We start from the raw sequence: 19,462 nt of genomic DNA, 5'->3' as shown, positions 1-19,462 counted from the left end.
GTTTTTGTACCAGTAATAAAACATTTACTAGAGCAAGCAGAAAGTAAATGCACAGCTGATAAAGAAAACATCACAATGTCACAAAACCCTGACAGTTTCTGATACTTCTTTCAGCAGAAACAAGACAGCAGTGGGTGCTGACGTGTTTCAACAAAAGAGTTCTTCCTTACCTTTATGGTGCAAAAAAAAAAAGAAAAAAAAGAAAAAAAAGAAAAAAGTTAAAAAACTGATAATACACATGACGAGTTAAAAACAGTCAAGCAAGATTTTACAGTTTTAACTACATGTGTCCAATATGGGGCAATATTCGAACTGTTGTTCTTCATCAATTGCTTTTCAGGTTCTCCCTAAAGGCTTCTGAGCAGCAGGTCCCTGAATGTCTGAATGAAGCCTCTTCATTTAGCTACGCTTCATGGGGGGCACCAGCCTTTGATTGTTGTGGTGTATCTACATTTTTTCCCTTTTTTTGTTTTTAATTTGAAGAAAGCATTCAACCCTCTCATAACAGAGGGTGCATAGGCACAGCAGAGAGACAAGTTTGCTATGCAGGCTTCCACCAAAATGAAGGTTATTAAGAAAGACGACGTTCTTTAAAACAAAAGAATACATGGGCAATGGGATTGGAATTGATGTACTGAGCACAAACAAGCCAGGGAGTCCATCAGGTGAATTTGTAGTTAGCTGGGCTGGAGAGGGATCCATTGAACAGCTTCATTTAAAAAAAAAAAAAAAGGCAAGGAAAAAAAAAGGAAAGAAAACCAACTTGCTTCATCCCATCTTCAGCAACATCAACTGACACATTCTTAGTTGATGAGGAGAGAATGTAAGGGGCAACCTGGAGGACAAATGATTTGGGGTTAAGAAAATATGTGAAAAGAAAGAGACTGGGGAAGAACTCACCATACTGAACAAATTGCTGAAAGATTAATGTTTAACAGGTGGGTCCTGAGCATCTCTAGATGGACTGGTTCTTTAACTGTGAACGCTGGTTAAGAACAGACTACTTTATACTTCTATGGACAACAGTTTCTTAATGTTCCAAGGACATGAAACAGCTTCTTCCTTGTCAAGAAGATCTGTTTAAATCCAGCGAAGAGTCATTTGAGCACTGAATGTTTAAAAGCAGAACCCAGGGAGCTTTATCAAAATGATTTCTTTTTGACTAAGCATTGTGTGCACACATCATTAGAGTGAATCTGTCCACAGATGTACCAGCCCAGACTTGCACAAGGAGTTTTCATCATTTCCTTCTCTTCTCCCAGCTGCTCAAAAACCAGTTACCAAAAACCCCCAAGAAATCCTCTGGAAAAAGACAACACTACCTGCAGAGATTCTAGGCTGTGTAACACCAGCTTTTAACTGTCCCACCGGCTCTTCTTACGCTTTGGGGGCTCTGGGACAGCAAAACCATCTGTCTTGTTGTCTCGGCTGTTGGCTTCCTTCCTGTTCTCACCATTCCTGCTCTCGTTGTTCCTACCTTCGTTGCTACTCCTGCTATCACCATTATTGCGATTGCCACTGCCCACATCAGCGAAGTGCCGGCTTTCACCGTGGCGATGGTTGTCACCATGTCGGCCTTCTCCATGGCGGTAACCGTCACTGTGGCGACCGCCTCCTTCTCCATGGCGCTGCACTTCATTGTAGCGACCACCACCCTCTCCACGGCGTGGGACCTCGTTGTGGCGACTGTTCCGGTTGTCATTGTATCGTTCTCTGACAATGCCGCCGCCGCTGCCACCACCACCACCGCTGCCGCCACCACTGCTGCCACCGCCACCGCCAGCAGTGGCAAGGCTGGTGCTGCCGCTGCTGCTGCCTTCTCGATTGCTGCTGCTGGCATTGGTGTTGTTGAAGCCCTGTACTCCCATACTTGGAAAGGTAGGAACGCTACTCAAATTCCCCGTGCTGGTGAAACCTGGAACACCTTTTGCTGCTGCGGCAGCTGCAATTGGGCTGTCAGGATTTGCAGCATTTTGCTGTGCTGAACTCGTCGGTACTGAGTTCAAGCTCCCAGCACTGGTCCAGCCACTAGCACCAGCAGCAGAGCTACCAGTCTTTTGATTATTTAAGCTTGCAGCAACAAAGTGGCTCTTATACTGGGACTGCCGGAAAGAGACAGAAAGAAAAAAAGAGAGCATGTTTGCCTCTACACTGCACCACAAAACACGCAATCATCATGCAAACAAGCCTATCTGGAATTCTGGGGACCCCCTAGGAAAAAAAAAGAGTTCCTGTAAAGTCAGCTTTGGAGTGATTACATTCCTGCTGTGCTTACGTACACAGAATTAGTAACGGACATCTGCTACCAGACCACAGAAACAAGGGTACTCCTATACCATGGGGTTAATTTTTATACTGAAGAGTTTCTCAGTTCCCCATTTCTTTTGATTGCAATTACACTACTGCTGCTAAGCAACCTAAATAGGATCAAGCCTAGGCGCAGAATCCGAAAGGAAAGAGAGCAGAGGCAGCAGAAAACTAAGTTTGGCAAATTAACTTGGTGCAACTATGTTCAGTCCAGCCTGCATACTAATTCTACTACTGTGGCCTGCAATGCTGAGCACGTGCTCCAAGTGGATGAGACATGGCCACAGCTACAACGCTCACCTTCCCTAAAATCTAGTGTTTCTGCATTTTCAGGGGAGAAAAAAAATAATTGTCTTGAATCATCAGTAGTAAAATTTTTCCCATGTCACGTCCTTTCCTCCTGAGTTAGAACTTGGGAGTACAAATCATTGAACCAACCTGAAAAGCTGCTTTCATTGCTGTAAGTCTGTCTCCCATTGCCCCAGTGGACGGCTTGTATGCCTCATAGTTACTCATGACACTGTTGTTGTTTCCACGGTCCTATGCAAAAAGACAAAGGACAACTGGAGAGATTTATCCAACACAGACACTTTCAATTCAACCATTCTCCACATCTGTCTTGACCCTGCACTCTGGAAATACATCTACTGAGGATCACAGAATCACAGTCTGGTCGGGGTTAGAGGGGATCTCTGGAGATCATCCAGGCCAACTCTCTGCTAAAGCAGGTTCACCTAGAGCAGGCTGCACAGAAAATGCATGAGAAACTTCTGGATAGCACTGAGCAGCGGACCAGTTTGCCCCACGACCTTGAGGGCAACAGAAAAGTAAAGCTGCATTAAGTCTTAGTGACTCACTAATCAACAGTGTAACTGCTTTTCCCAGCTCCTTATAGTACAAGCAAAAGCCAAATGCAACCAAACGGAGGCTTTCACAGAGGTCATAGCCAAGACAGAGTGTGAACATGGCTTCAGCGGTGACTTTTGGAAGGATGCTGAACATGATGTGTTTTCAACACATCTACAGTTAAACTCTGTCCCCGTACACATGGGCAGTGAGCTGTTTTCCTAGCATGGACATACCTTAGTAAGTGTTACGAATGCTGCAAGACTTCTTGCTGCCAAGAATCAGCCTGGAAATGGCTTTTCAAGTAGTTTATTAGCATTTATTTTGCACTGACAGTCTATTTTTGGAAGAATCCAAACCTTCCAGATTACTCTGGCCCTATAGAAGGTAGCTCTTGACAAGAGGATAACACCACAGGACAGTTTCCCTTGAGATATTACTGATACTAACTCTGAAAGATTCTGGGCTGTGAAAAACTTTCAAAGCAGAGGCTATATTCCAGTACTAAGATTTTTTTAAAGAGTCGTCAATACCAAGTTTAAAAGTTCCAAGAATTTGTAAACAACTTCTTCAGCATCTCAACTTACAGAATTTTCTGATCCCAGACCAGGACGTTCACGGTATCCTAAGCCACCACCACCAATATTTAGCTTCTTGCCTTTTCCTCCTTTGAAACGTGATTTCCGGAACCACGGATTCTGTACAAAAGAAGGACAAATGCTCCTCAACACAGGGAATAAGAAGCTTCATAAATGCCTGTAATGAGGCTCAGAAAAGAAAGATTTTGAGCATTTCAAAAGAAAAATATAAAGAAACTGTTTCTCATTCAACAACACAGCTGTTGCAAGGGGATGGGAGTGACAGACTACAGCACTTTGAAACTAAGCTGTAGACAGTTCTGTCACGTGGGTCTGAAGCTTTTTGTTACAAATGCTTTTTATGAAAACTAGTTTTGTGCCCTGAACTTCCATCCATGTTAAAGTTTTGGGGCTTTGCATACTAATAAACCCAGGAATAAATGCCATTCTAATGCCATTCACTTGGGAGCTCTGGACTTGCTCATACCTGGGTTTTATTTATTTAGCCCACTGCCTGGCTAAGGAGAAATGAGGTTTCTGTCAGAAAAGCTTCCTGCAACAAGCAGTGACCAGGAAACGGCAGTCCAACCAGACTTCCTGTCACCAGGCTTTTAAATAATGGTTGGCTGCACCTCTTCTTATGCCCTATAGTTTCTTCAAATCTGAAGGCGCCAGTAAGCCAAGCCTTTCAGCTTCTATATTCTCTTCTCGAAGGCAGCCTGTGGAGCTCTGCCTCACAAATCTGAAAACGCTGTCTCTGTACTTCAGAAAAAATATTTGCTTCTAACAGCTGGTGTCCAAGCTGCTTGGCAATGAAGCCACAAGCATGCTAATCCATCTCTGAATTTGGGAATTACCAAAAAGCCTTTGCTCTCTTGTAGCTACATGGGCAGCAAAAGACAAGAACTTAAAGAGCTGACGAGTACAGTGGCGCAAAGCACAATTGCTTCAGCTCTCCGTCATACCTATATATAGCAAGCCTGCCAGACAGCACTGCAAAGCAGGTATAATGATCAAGCAACAACTATTTCACAGAGTAGAATGTCCCTGCAACTATTTTCTAGTTTAGCTTTCAACTAAGCTGCATTTTCCAGGTGCCTGCCATAAACGCACATCGAAAATCTGACTGTAATGAGATAGTGAAGCTGGAGCGCTCTGCTGGCATCAGCTAGATTACAGCTCCCAATTTCCTAGGCAGTGCTTGACCCCAATATAGATTATATTACTGTGTTCCAAAATCTTCATGTCTTCATGGATTCTTTCAAAGGCCATTAAAACCACTAGAAAGCCTACTTAAAACCAGTATAGATTGCCAAAAGGTCACTGCTTACACATGATGGAATCAGAAACAAGTCCCTGAGCTCCTGATTTTGTGCTAATCATGGAAGGAATCTTCCTCTACTCGAGGAAGTTCGTACTTTCGCTTGTTCATACCTGCATTGCTAGATCCAACAGCTCTTTGGAAACATGTTGATTAGCGCCTTCCAGATTTCTGACGAGATCACCAGCAAAGTTACTGTCTTTGGGAGTCAGCAGAGTGTAGGCAACTCCCTTCTCCCCTGCTCTGCCAGTACGACCAATTCTGTGGGTGTGTGTATCTATGTCCCGAGCCACATCATAATTGATGACAGTCTTAATGGAAGGGATATCTAACCCACGAGCTGTAATGAAGAACAACATAGTGCTAAGTGTGATTATCCCAAATTAACTCAAAACAATCCCATTCATACCAGCATATCACTTAATTCTGCTCCAGCACACAAAAGGAGTTTCCACAGGAACATGCCCCAGTTAAGACACCCTTTGTAGACTAAAAGTCTTACTGTAGTAGTATCTTCTCTAACAGTAGTATAAGTACAAGTTCACAGGATTGGAGATGGAAGAGATCTCTTTAAATGACTGCTATTCCAAGGAAGAGAGAGGGCTTTGTTAAAGGGCTTTGAAATTCTCTCTTTATTCAGCTAAACATCTGGGTACAAAAGCTGTTCTAGAGAAGGCTTCAAGTGTGTCTGTCTCCTCTTCATTTAAGCATGTGTCAGCTGATTAACAAATAGTAACTACTTCCTTAAGAAACAGCTTATTTTCTTTCTGTAGATTAAAAAAATATCTGTCAGACTGTAATTTAAACATCATTAGAGGATTTTAAAAATAAAACCCCGTACTAACTGTGTACTTCTGAAAAACATCTGGAACACAGTGCCCAGCAGGTGCAGAAGCCAACCTTTTGCCTGCCACTGAAATGTATTATTTTTCTGCTGATATCTACAACTTGGATGAGCTGCTGTTACTTAGAAAGTCACATACCTGCCACATCAGTAGCTACCAGTATTGGGATCCCCTTTTTCTTAAATTCTGAAATGACTTTATTCCTCTCACTCTGGTCCATGTCACCATGAAGCAGCCCCAGATTATGATCCTCCTGCTTGAGGTTATTGGCCAGCTCTTCTGCATTTGCCTTCTTGGTGACAAACAGGAGAACGCTCCCAGACGATGTGAACTCGACGAGGCGTCGAGTCAGCCAGTTCCATTTGCTAGGGCCAGAGGGGAAAATCTCCACAATTTGGGTAACATCTTCATTTGCCTAAAGGGAGAAATACGACAAGCAATAACACAGGACAGAAAGGACAGTATGGCAAACAAAAACAGATGGCAGAACAAATGAGGAATTTAAACTAGGTGTGAGAATAAAAAGTGGAGAAGCAGGGGACCAAAATTCTCCTCTCAAAGTCTTCAGCTCTTGCTTAACTGCTGACCACTTCATTTTCACAGTGCAGAAAAGGCAGGGCTAAATGAGCTACTCTTTGCTAAATGTGAAAGGCAAAGTGCAGTCTTTGACATGCTGCAGTTTAGCACCCTACTGATCTAAAGACGGGTACGTGCAATGCCGATGCTCTTGCGACAAGATGCTATTAACAACTACAACAGACTGTGCAAGAGCAGGGTCTGAGATGGAGAGGATGCTCATCAGCAGAAGTTATTCATATGGTGATCAGAGAAAGTAATCCTGAGAGCTGTGACTTGAGTCAGGAAGAGGAGAGGCAAGAACAGACTCCCTACACCCGCCGTGTTGCAAGTGATAAAAATGCAGCAGAGCTCACAGCCCTATCTGGCAGTTTCTCAGAAAGATTTAATTTTTACACATTCAAATATTAATTATTTCAAGCATGATGCTCTCAGAGTAATAATGCAGATCAAGGAATAGAAACCCTGTGACTGAGCTAGGAAAGCTGCTTCTTTTTTTTAAGCAAAATTTAGAAAAAACAGTTTCCCAGAAAGAAGGGCTTCAGGTAGCTGTTAATTTTTTTTGTTACAAAGGCACGCCTCACATTCCTGATTGGAAAAAAAAATGCAGAGAACTGGTTAAAAGAAAAATGTTCTGAAGGCATCTTGTGAAATTTCTCAAGTTTTCATATACTATAAGCAAAGTTTCTCCACAGCAAGTACACATCTGTCCACCTCATCGACTTAATACCAAATCCCTGGTCTGCTAATAGTTCAGCTGCTACTGCCAAGCAAATATAGAATCAACATTCCCACATAAACCAGCTGAAAGATACTACAGTTTAAGTTTCAAATCCTTCATTGCAAAACCTGCAATTGCTTTATTTATACTTATGAGACAAAACAAAAGGATATGCCCATTGACTCAGCTTAATAAAAATAATAAAAAAATACATCAGTCACTGCATTAATGTTTCACTCCTGGATGAAACCTCCCATCAACAGAAGAGTATTTGTTGGCAGAAAGGTCAAGAAAAAAAACCTGCAAAAAAACCACTGGAAACTTTACTACTTTTTGTTAAGCACAAAGTATTTACTCTTAAATATAAATGACAATTACCACAGTTTAACTTAAATCTCAGACAACAGAAACTGAACAGTTCATTTCTCTGACTGTCTCAGAAGTATCATGGAATTACCTCTCCAATGTCTCCCTGCACAACTCGAATTGGGTCGATCAGAATATCTCGGGCCAATTTCTCAATCTTCTTACGGAAGGTGGCACTGAACAAGAGGGCTAAAAGAAAAACGATATTTGAACTCCTTGAAAAATAAACTTTTATTTCAGAACTGTGAACACACTGCACAGATCTTGTGAATGAGGACCTGTACGGCTGTGCTAGCTATCAGTGATCTGAAGCGACAGTCTGTTTTACTGGTTCTAATGAAAATTACATTTTATGGCATCTGAAATAAGACGTTGATAATATGTGGCACTACAGCAAACTTTCTTTCATGGCAGCCTACAACACAGAATCTCAAACCATATGAATATTAGTTCAGCTCATCATCTTTGATTACAGTCTGTGGTGGGATTACAGACTGATGAAGAGCGTGGTTAAATGCCCACATTTCACAAGTGCTCCATCCCAACACACCACAGCGAGAACACCACCAGTGGACTTTTGCAGAAGTCTCATTGTGTGGCTGTGCCAAGAACATGAAATTCAAGTTCCAGACTCTTAATGGGTAGCCCACCATGTAGCCTCCTTCAGCTCTCAGTTTATTTTGAAACATGCTTATACTTACTCTGTCTGTCAGGACGTACATGGCTTGCGATTGATCTAACCTGGTATTCTGGAAAGGAGAGGAAAAATGCTCCATAATCAACATTGTATGCTCATTATTTAGTAGAATCACTCAGAATGCAACTTCATTGTTTTATTTAACAAAAAACAATGGAATGAATGAGTGCCTCTCATTCAGTATTTAATTTTACTGTGACTTCCAAGTGCTTTTTGCTGCGCAATCGAAGTTCCTTTGCTGTACAAAGAAACTTTTGGAAGTCCCTTCAGCAAAATATTCCGTAAGCAAAGATCCTAGCTGAATCCATGCATACCCTGTACATTTCACAAGTGTCTTCCTCCTTTTGCAGGATCACAGTACTGTCAGATCTTTGCTATGTCCCATGATGCTTGAGCACATACTCAAAATCATCCAGATCCGAATGACCAAACTTCTTCCAAAGAAGTAGAAAGTTATTTTAACGCCAGCAGTTTGTACACACTGATACAAAGCACTGAAGTGGCTTGCCCAAAAGTTATTCAGCAACTCTAAGATAAAAATCAGCTTCTTGGACTTCAACATCAACAGGACTTTGCTGATCTCTTAACAGCAACAGATACTGATCTTTAAATAGGAGTTTTGTCTATAAGTATTCGCTTAATGTATTTTCAAGTATATAAAGCTACAGGGGTTATAAACAGTCCTGCTAATCTGGGAACCGGACACCACTGCTTTCCAAAACAGTGACCTTTGTTCATTACATACCAAAACCCATATCAAACATTCTGTCAGCTTCATCAAACACAAGGTAAGTGACTCTTTGAAGGTTTGTAGCTTTCTTTTTCACATGATCAATCAAACGACCCTATTAAAAAAACCGAAACAACAAAAGCCAAGTTTTTAAAGCATATTTTAAAAAAATGTTAATATATACATCCTTCCATTAACTGCTTTTTATCCTCACCAGAGACTCAGAACAGAAAACATCTCAAGGCTTCAGTCTAGAAGTGTCGATATTCAAGTCATAGAAACAGATTCCTAAAACTCTCTTCAACTATGCTTGACAAGCTGAACTGTAAGACTGTTTTTTCAAGCTTAACAGTGCTGAGATCCTAAAATTCCCCATTCTTCACCACAATTAAATTTTAAATGCAAACTAGCTACTTAACCCCACAATTTTTGGCAAGGGAGCTCTTCATACTTTGTTTTCTTGCCCAGTAGACCAATAAACAGCCACAATAAAACTTCCTCCAACCATTAGCTGCTCTGTTTTGCCCAAGTTTGTAACTATTCTTTGCAATAAGCGCTCATTTAAATCACTGGTTCAGTATCAATACCCATTCAACCCTTCGGCATTACTGCCACAGGCTCTACACTGATTCAGGAAGATGGCACTCAAGTTCATGACATTCTGGGAATTTTCTTCATGGATTTAAGGCTCAGCAATCAGAAGCTGGTATCGCACACAACTGACACCGATTCAAGCAGATCTTGCTTGCTACTCTGTCTCCTATCGGAGACCATACTTAATGTCTTTCAGTTCCTCCTGGGAGAAGAATAATCCCAGCATATTTGCTCTCAACATCTGATAACTTGTGAAGAATCTAGGTTTCATTAATCAGAGAACAAATTCTGCCTCACCAGTGCTATTAAAAATCTGTCTCAGCTTCAGTCTAGCAACAAAATGTTGTACTGTGTGCATACAGGTACTTACTGGTGTGCAGACAACTATCTCTGCGCCCTCCTGGAGCGCTTTGGCTTGCTCCCACATGCTTCCTCCTCCATACACAGCTACAGAGCGCAGATTGTACGCCTTACCAAAGCGCTTGCATTCGGAATGGATCTGAGAATTGTAAACAAAGCACGTCACAGTTCACGTGAGACAGATCTGAGAAAATACACCTGCCTTAGAAATACAGTCCAGCTTCTGAAATAATTTTCAGCTAATAACTTAATGAAATCATTCAGAAATCCTCAGGGCTGAATACTTCAATGCTTGTGGATAATTTCCAGTAGTTTGAGAAACCTATTTAAGCGTCCAACCATAATTTTAACCTCCAGGCTCTATCATTTTACGCAGAGAATTGGTGGCAATGCATCCACAATATTCTTAATACTTGGAAATAATATAGTAGCACTGTGCAAAAATGTACAATTTCAGATTTGCTATGATCCTTCAATAAGACTTTGTAGGAAAGAATTGTGAGCTTATACGGGAGCCACACCACTAATAAACAGGGGTAGTTTTTTTAAATAGTTTACAGAGGTTCTCTGATAATTTCTGCCCAGAATTTTGTCATGTTCTATAACAATACTGTATGACACATATAGGATTACTACACATTTACCTGTTGGCAAAGCTCTCTGGTCGGGCAGACAATCACGGCAATGGGACCATCCCCTGGTTCAAGCTCCTTTTGATCCATGATGTGAATCAACATCGGCCAGATGAAGGCTGCTGTTTTTCCACTTCCAGTCTTAGCTATCCCAATCATATCTCTGCCACTTAGTGCAACTGGTACACCCTAAAAATAAGGAGATTCTAAACCCATATTATGCCTACCTTAGCATCTCCTTGTACTAGATATTACATGAAAACTCAGGTAACAAGAGGAAAGCACATTACAGACGACTCACAGTAACACAGGTCGAAGCTTACACAGTTTTACTGCCAAATTCAGATCTGAATTAGTTTGTTTTAAGGCTGGAAGCAATTACCATATTCTGACTGTTGGTGTCCTATATGAAATCAATGTTTGGGTACTGCACAACATCCCAAGGATACATTTACATGTACACAAATGCATCTCATCAGCTGTAAGAATGCTAAAAATAAATTCTTTGAGCCTATTCTTTCTGTAAACATTCAGAGTGCTGAAGTCCTCAGTTCATCCCTACTGCTGCTATAAGGACCTCTCAACCACTGTTTTTTACAAATAGCATGGGCTAAGGTCCTAATACACATGCCTAGATATAGCGCCACGTCATTTTTTATACTTCAAAAAAAGCATGTGAGGTGGTGCGGTTCTAGTTATGTTATCGATAACCTTAATTACTTATGGTAATCAATCTACATATGCAGCAGAATCCCTTTTGCTTGCACAGCTCTCCAAGGAATGACCAGTTAAATGGTCCAGTTCACAGAGCATTTATTTCAACTGCCAAAAGAAATGAGAAAAATGCCTTGTTGCATACCTCTTCTAGTCACAAGACATTCAAATATAAGCTGTTTAAAGGAATAAAGTCGATGTATGGCTCTTTACTCAGCTACTGCTATGATTGTTTTTAACACAATTTTTAAAAAACACCCAAACCCAAAAAACAACAACCCAAAAAAACCTTTCATACATTTCTATAAGCAAGAGATGTCACTTAAATGTTCTTCAGTCTTCACTAAGAAAAAAATGAGGAAAAAACCATGGATATATTTACAGTGGTCATTTGACAAGAAAAAAGCTAGGGGGTAAACCCCTATTTAAATAATACCAAAGCCATTTTCCTAGAAAAATACAGATTATTCTTCTCTTTAACAGGTTTGTATAGGAAACTAGATTTGTATACATCCTTATATGGACTAGGGACTTTTGCATATGTTTCAGTAGCTTTCCTTAGGTGTTAGAGAAGTAACAACACTCACCTGACATTGTATAGGAGTCGGCTGGGTATACTCGGATTTCCTAATTTGATGCATAAGTTGCTCATCAAACCCAAAATGAGCAAAACTACTGCCAGGCCGTGGAGGAGCAGCACCAGACACCTTAGAAACAGAAACATATCTTTGCCTCGTGAACAGTAAGAGAAAAACAAAGAAGAATCTGTACAAAAATGAAACCAAAAGAAAGGCGTGTCTGCCTCTGAAAATGGCCTTTTACTTTCTGAATAGATATAAGTTTAACTAGGTAAAAATTCCAGCTGTGTTATGTAAATAAGACTTTCAGGTATAAAAATTTAGATAAATTGTCCATCGACATAAGCTACTAAACATCTTATCGCCTTCCTTGTATAATTGGTCTTCCCCAAATAATTCCCTTCATAGAGAGTCACCACACTAACATGTCACAAATGGCAAAGAACTAATTCTTTCAGATAATAGTTCCAGTTTCAGTTCCTAGCTCTGGAGTTCTTTAATCCAAGTGCAACCATGCAACTGGCAATCTTCGGTGCCCACTCTGAAAAATCTGGAGAAGACTTTCAAGAACTGCTAAGGAAAATCAGGCTCCCTTAAATCAAAGTCACTGAAGGTATCCGAGAGGCTTGGTATTCAAAAGCTGGAGTTTCCTCATTAAAACTGCTAAGACAATCCAAAAAAAACCATAGGGAGAAAAAAGATCCTAGGAGGATCATTTTGTGACCCGCTTACCCGGAGATTAAGTTTATGACGTAACTCCACCACTTGCTGCGGGGTGAGACTGGTGATCTCCTCATGCTCATCATAGAAATTTTTCTCAAACGGTGGATATTCAATCTGCAAGGGTAACTACCGAGTTAGTTTGGGACTCGAGATTCTCTCTCTGTACACTTAGTTTTGGAGGGGAAGAGTTCTTTCAAGAAGCTATTTCAAGAATCTTTAGTATGACTTAGGTAGCACAGCACTGAAATACTACAGGGACAGAAGCACAGACCTGCTTTCTAAATGCCTCAGACAGAACAGAATGGAATAAACTTCCTACCTCTGAATGATCAATAGGTGGGAGAGGATCAATGATTTTTTTGGACGGTGCAATTGGGTTCCCATCACTATCATACTCCAGGTTATCCTCTTCCTCTTCTTGGACCACACCAGCAGTGGGATTTTCAGCCATGTAGCGAAAATAAGCTTCCTGCAGCAAAACATATCAGTAAAATCACATACAATAGGATACAAAAATGCTGCTAGATTTGTTTAAATTATGTATATGCTAGAGAGCTGTTTGCTTTCATACCCACCACTGAGAGAAAAAACAACCACGTTCACTAGGACTGATTCTTCTAATAAATACCAACAGTTATGTCCAGAAGGACAGTAAGTACAAATGAAGAAAACTATAGTGTCAGAGCACAAAATGCTTTTAAAAACTAAACTTCTCTTACATGTCTGCTTAACAACTTCTACCAAGACCTGTTATGCTTAAACAATGGAAGAATCTGTTCTTATTTCCACATGAACGAAGTGCAAACACTGCAGGTTTTTAAACAGAGAACACAATGTTACTAAGCATGATGTTTATGTTTTTTTAAACACACTATGCCAAAGACAGTTTCTCCACTTCCCTAACTAGACTCTAAGAAATGAAAATAGATATCTGTTTTTCACGGAGAGAGTCAACAGCAAACGGGAAACTATTTCAGAAGAGTCCTTCAACACAAGCCCAAGTTTGAAGTCACTATCACCACTGTCGTATGCCATCCTTACAACTCACAAACATGTATGTCTCTCTCAGAATCTTGCTGGCACACCAAGATATTCTTATGGAGAAAACAGCAGTCTCACTTGACTTTCAAGCAAATATTTAAGACCAGATTTTTAAAGCAAGGTTCAACTACAAATATATGTATAAACCCGTCTGGCTTTTTCGTTTGCGTGGCCAATTATCACTCAGTCACATAGATATGCATGCAATGCACTTGGAAAACAGCTGTCCCCAAGTTAAAGTCACCTTTGCTCAAACTTTAGCACAGCTACGCTCACCAAATTGGAAGCAAAGGCCTCAAGGCCAGACAACCGTGCTTCCATGCTTTGCATTACTGCAAGTAACACAACAGTTATTAATTAGAACTTAGTAGTAAGGTATGTTTTGAAATGAAGTCTTTCCCCTTTGTTTACTGTTTGTTACAGTGATGCTTATAATCCCCAATCAGAACTGGATGTCCTCCAAAAATAAAGAGCAAAAAGCCCAATTCTTGCTCTTAACAGACATGAAATTTCATTGCAAATAGCCTCCACATTTAACAGCCTCTCACTGGTGCTCCTGGTTAGTTGATTCTGCTAATTTCAAATTTGTTGAGACTTTCAGATACTGAAAAACGTGTACAGGAAGTTCAAGTTCAGATTGACTGAAAAAAATCTTCTTAAACAGAGTAAAAAAGAATGAAATTGTCTCCTAGTACTCTTCTTTTTTTTTAGTGAAACAGCTAGAAGGGTAGAGACAGCAGGGTAACCACTAGAGCTTCCTGCTGAATTGTCCGGATACCTGTGCATGATACTGGAGTTTTGTTTGTACCTAGTACTTATATATTTGGCGAGGGAAGGTTAAAAAAAACCCCAAAAACAACAAAAAAGAAGATAGAAAGACTGCATAGGAACTCACTTGGTCATCTTCCTCTTCAATGTCATCTCGAATACCCCTGGAAAAACAAGCGGAGAAAAAAAAACTTCCCTGCAAGTGTTCCACATACTCAGCTCCATACTTTCATTTGATTAGTGCTGAGCTCCGTATTTCGTGGAAGACACAACACTAACAACTCAGTAACATTTATAATCCCAACCCATGGAGTTTTCGTATTTGGTGCCAACCATAACAGCGACCCTGCAAAGACTTCTTTTTACTTCTAGTAATGAGACTGAAAGATTAGGATTCCGTCTTCCCAGTAGAAGCCACATCAAAGATCATCCTGGTCTAAGCTCTTGATGCTACAGAAGTCCCATAACTGAAGAGGAATATGAGCCAGGAAGTGCAAATCCAGTTCAGAACATCCCCAGGTGGCGATTTGGATCCGGTGTTCTGTTTCAGGACCATGTATAATCTGATCAACCCCATGCAATGCAAGTTCTACCAATGCATCTGACATTTATATCAAGAATCAACAGCATAGTTATTTTCCTTTGTCAAAACAGATAGATAAGCTGTAAAAATGTAAACTGCTTTTAAACTCCAAATTTAGTATCCCAGTTATCATGTGCTAACTAATGTATCAGCTTTACAGGGAATGTCTTAAAACCTAGTTGAAGTTTGGAAGATTCTCCAGTACTACAGGCAGAGCAGCACTGAATTATTTTCCTCACATAAATGCAATTTTAAGCTAAACCAACCTGATCACTGCATGGATGTGGAAAGAAGAAAAACTATTCAGGTTGATTTGGAAAGTGGTGGTAGTACAATGTGCTGCCCCAATTTGCATGACCTAGAAAGATTTCTCATAAGAGAGAACTCTCAGTTTACCACAGGATGCCACCATGGATTCCTTCCTCCTATTATTCAGTTTTTATTGTACAGAACATTACCCATGGGGGATATCATGCGCTGGTTAATGCTGGTTACTAGGTATATATTAGATTGTCTACAAAACAATTATCATCAACAAAATGCATTGGAATTCTCTTAGCACCATACAAGACACAGGCAGGCATGGGAATTATAAAAGAAAACTTACTTAACATTCTTCTTTTCTTTGTCTTTATCTTCGAGCCTCTTCATGTCTCGAGCAGCTTGATCCTAAGAGGTCATAAAATTATAACATGTTAAAAAGACCAAGATGATAAAACATGGAAGGGAAAAATGTTTCTACATAACTAGATCATCAGGCCACAGAGACGACACTTTTTGGACTAAACTTTCTCTTGTTCAATATCCTTATCATGCTAAATAAATACTTCTACAAATAGCTTTGAAATGTATATACCGTAACTTTGCAGCAACGTTGTTGAAAAAAACCCCACATTCCCCTCATTCCTCCTGGAAACAGTGATAGAATCCAGCTAATAACAGAACTGTAGCTAAGAAATAGCTCATGATAAATACAAATTATTTCAATTCAGGTAGCGAAAAATGCAAAACCCATTAATTTCATATTCAGAGACACACAATGCTCTTTGCTGTATTGTTTTGACATGCTCAAAACAGTTAGTTAGGCTATCGTAAATCATATCTACCCTCTCCCTACCTAATCCACCTTTGAGTTCTAAATAACACAGCATCTCACAGAAAAAACCGAAAGGTAAGTGACATTCTGAATACAGTTGCCAAAGCTGTGAGTGACATTTGCTGCTCCTGACTGGAGAAAAGTACAGTTCCAAAAATTAATAAACATTTCACGAGCCGGGTCTTGCCTCCACTTCAGCCATGAATGCCTCCAGAGGATCATCATCGCTGTCAGAGTCTGCTGATTTGGAATGAAACTGCTGGCGAGTGGGGGAATTCTCTGCGGGAATGTATGGCAATTCAACATTGCTGGAATCTTCCTCTTCATCCTCAAAGTACCTGAAAAGAAAAGAACAATGGCCCAGTCAGCACAGAGCCTACAGTACCATGCTGTCTTTCGTGGTTTCCGAGTCAAGCTTCCCACACTGAGGATAATAAATGTCAGTATATACACAGTATATATACAGTAAATACATAGGAAAAGATGTTGAGATGTATTTATTTACAATTATTCATGTTGTAAGCTAAAAGAGGTGGCAGGGCAAATAGGTATTATGACACTGATCTTGAGTGGGTCTCCCAGGCTGCTGAATATAGGATGTTTTTCCGACCTCCCTTCTATCCAACATGTTTGTGCAGCTAATAGAAGGGTTAGTCAAGAACTGTGGAGCTGAATGTTCCCCTGCGCAAACGACACCCAAATTTATTCTGCTTGGCTCCAGTTCTGAACACACCAGCGTCAATATGACTGAGCTGACTGAGCCTCACAGTTGAGATATGTTCTTAGAGAGGGGAAAGCTAGGGGAGGAGATCTCTCCATGGGTTGCGGTATTGTCTTAAGAGTCTTTTAAATATACTTAAAGACAAGGATGTATTATTATTCTGATTTTACAGATGACATGCTGACACCCAGAGAAAGGTAAATAATTGGTTCAGGGCGACACCAAAGTCTGCTGCAGAACAGAGGTAGGAGTTCCTGCATGTGACTAGCTCAGTTTTTCTTGATGCTACTGCCATAAAGCTACCAGGGTTCTGTTACACCATCGTGCAGTGTTAGGTATTTATCCTTAAGCAGGCTTTCCTAAATAACTAAACCTCATAAACATCACAGATAATACTGTCCCTGACCTTGGAAACTTTAAAAGACTAAAATCTAGAGCTAGATAAACACAGGAAACAACTTGTACTTACGCATTCTCTTCATCAAAATTTGCTCGCTTTGACCCAATTTTGTAGAAAGAAGGCAGCTGAGGAGGTCCTGATTTTGCAAATGCAGCAGAAGAACCAGCTGTTCCAAAAGCACTATGAGACTGTTGAGAGAGCTTAGGCTCCTCTTTTTTTCCAGGTGTTATGGCAAATCCACCAAAACCAAAGCCTCTCTTAGTACCAGGTCCACCTTTATTCCAATTCATGATGTCCCCAATATACCTGTTAAATTCAGAAAAGACAAATTAATGCCCTCTCTGCTTTAGGCAGTTACATGCAATTGTCACGATTTTTCTTGTAAGAGCATTACTTCAGTCATTATAGACAGACTTGTGGAAATGTGACTGACAAGAGTTTGAACTGTTTCCCAAAAAGGACTGGGCTTTGCTCTTTCCTTGTAAGCATGAATGTATCCATAATCCGATAAAAGAATAATAAAAAAAAAAGGCGGTCTTTCAAAACAGATCATGTCCCTCAGCTATTACTTAAGCACATTTAACATGTTGCTTGTTTCATCTGTTTTGCAATCTAAGACAAACAAACCCAAGGCCAGGACTTTGAACATCAGCAGGAACAAGACATGAAAAGTCAGCTCGGTACATATTTGGCATGTCCATACAGTCCCATCCTTGAGTGTTCCATGGTTTGTAAATACCACACTACTGCAATCCAGACACCTCTAGAAAAGCGGGCCCAAAGCAGCACACAAAGCAGCTCCATTAGGAGACAAAGCACACTTCTGCGAAAAATCAACTCACTCTTCTTAAGAAAGCATCTTTAGCTACATGTACGTTCTTCAACCTACATTTTTCAAACCATGTTTTAAATACGCCACATAATACGTCTGCCCTGGACTCGTTTAAGTTAGACGAAGCGACAACTGAACTGATCTACTAAAGACATACGTTTTCTGTTCCAAGTAATTTCATTATTTCATCTGCATGGTCAAGTCAGTCATACCTTTAAGGCAGCCAAAGAGAGTATGACACCCACTGCTTTCAAGTGGGTTATAATTAGATAGGCCAAAGGCTACAAGCTTTATTACACAAATCTTCCCATTCAGTGAGAATTCTCCAGTAAGACCAGAATTCACTGGCAAAAGAATCAACTTCAAAATAATCTGAGAGTAAATACTGCTCCTGCTGCCTGTGCAGCATTGACCAGCTTGGGCCTTACTCTATAAACCTGAAGCCTAGACCAGAGCTTGCTAAGAGACTTCGGGGGAAACTGCTGCTCGGTTCTCCCCCGCAGCAGTTGCCTGGGTGTCCTGCTGCCCCACCTGCACCGACACAGGAGCGCTCACACCTGCAGACATGTGGCAGATAAGAAACCAAACTGTGCAACAAATGGACAAAAAGTGTACCCTTACACTGCCGCTGAGAGCACAGTGAGACATCTTTTAAGTTACAACATCTGATTTTAAGGATTCTTCCTCACTGTGCTTATCGACATTTTTGCTTTTCCTCGTCCCACTGCAGAAAATACTGAGAATTCTTCTTTTATTCTGTCGCACAGCTGCAGAAGTACAAAATCCGGTCAGCTTGCCCAGGGAGCGCCCTGGAGCGAGCAGGGAGAGGGCTGCAGGGCAGCGCCGGAGGGCAGCGCGCCCCGCAGGCTGCAGGGCGCCTCTTCCCCGACAGCACCGGCTCGGTGAGAACCTCCGCGGCGCGGAGCCTTCCCGGGGTCCCCAGCACCGGAGGGAGACGCAGCGGCGCGTCCAGCTACCCCGTCCCCGGCGCCCGACCCTCCCTCCCTCCCTCCCTCGAGCTCGGCAGGGCAGGACAGGGGGCCCGGCGCCGCGCAGAGCCCCCGGCTCCGGGGCGGGCGTGGCACGGGGGCGGCGGCGTTTCCCTGGGCCCTGTGCGGGGCCGCTCACGGCCCTTCCCGCCGCGGGGGCGGGCCCTTTGTGAGGGCCAGGCCCAGGCCCAGGCTGCCCCAGCCCGCGCTAGGCCGCGGCCCCGTCGCCTGCCCCGCGGGAGGTACCGCTGGCCAGCAGGGAAGGGGCGGCCGCGCCAGCCCGCTCCGCGCCCCCAGCCCCTCACTCACCCCTCGGGCACCGCAGCCGCCGGCCGCCGCTTCCCCGGTTACCGGGGCGGGGGGTGGAGACGCGCCGCACCGACGCGCCGCCGTGCGTGACGCGCTAACGTCACAGCGCGCCCCGCCGAGCATGCGCGCTGGCAG

The 19,462-nt window shown here is 41.9% G+C and overlaps 1 protein-coding gene across 2 annotated transcripts; it reads right to left on the bottom strand.

The window, feature by feature from the left end:
- Position 1: 1 nt before the first annotated feature.
- DDX42 (DEAD-box helicase 42) lies at positions 2-19,452 on the bottom strand. Of its 2 annotated transcripts, none has more exons than XM_055790156.1 (18): positions 19,328-19,452; positions 17,267-17,503; positions 16,264-16,414; positions 15,588-15,649; positions 14,525-14,561; positions 12,908-13,057; positions 12,598-12,702; positions 11,875-11,994; positions 10,586-10,762; positions 9,952-10,080; positions 9,003-9,102; positions 8,262-8,309; positions 7,652-7,749; positions 6,036-6,312; positions 5,166-5,392; positions 3,741-3,851; positions 2,746-2,847; positions 2-2,102 (listed from the first exon to the last, which is right to left on the bottom strand). In XM_055790156.1, the coding sequence occupies exons 2-18, from the start codon at positions 17,485-17,487 to the stop codon at positions 1,356-1,358; spliced, it is 2,862 nt and encodes a 953-aa protein (XP_055646131.1). In that variant the 5' UTR covers positions 17,488-17,503; positions 19,328-19,452; the 3' UTR covers positions 2-1,355. The 2 variants fall into 2 exon arrangements, with proteins under 2 accessions (XP_055646131.1, XP_005235891.3); XM_005235834.4 differs by lacking the exon at positions 19,328-19,452 and adding an exon at positions 18,651-18,778.
- Between the last annotated feature and the right edge of the window lie 10 nt (positions 19,453-19,462).

This window comes from Falco peregrinus, chromosome 18 (genome assembly GCF_023634155.1).
Source record: "Falco peregrinus isolate bFalPer1 chromosome 18, bFalPer1.pri, whole genome shotgun sequence".
Taxonomy (NCBI): Eukaryota; Metazoa; Chordata; class Aves; order Falconiformes; family Falconidae; genus Falco; species Falco peregrinus.
Note: the sequence above shows the minus strand (reverse complement) of the source record. Positions and strands in the feature narration are given on the sequence as shown.

Bases quoted from the DNA above. Each gene is read 5' to 3' on its own strand.
- DDX42 (XM_055790156.1), bottom strand. From the start codon at position 17,487: ATGAATTGGAATAAAGGTGGACCTGGTACTAAGAGAGGCTTTGGTTTT. The intron at 9,103-9,951 runs GTAAGTACCTGT...TTTTTTTAATAG, and splicing joins AGATAGTTGTCTGCACACCA to GGTCGTTTGATTGATCATGT. The intron at 8,310-9,002 runs GTATGTAATGAA...TCTCCTTTCCAG, and splicing joins AATGTTTGATATGGGTTTTG to AATACCAGGTTAGATCAATC.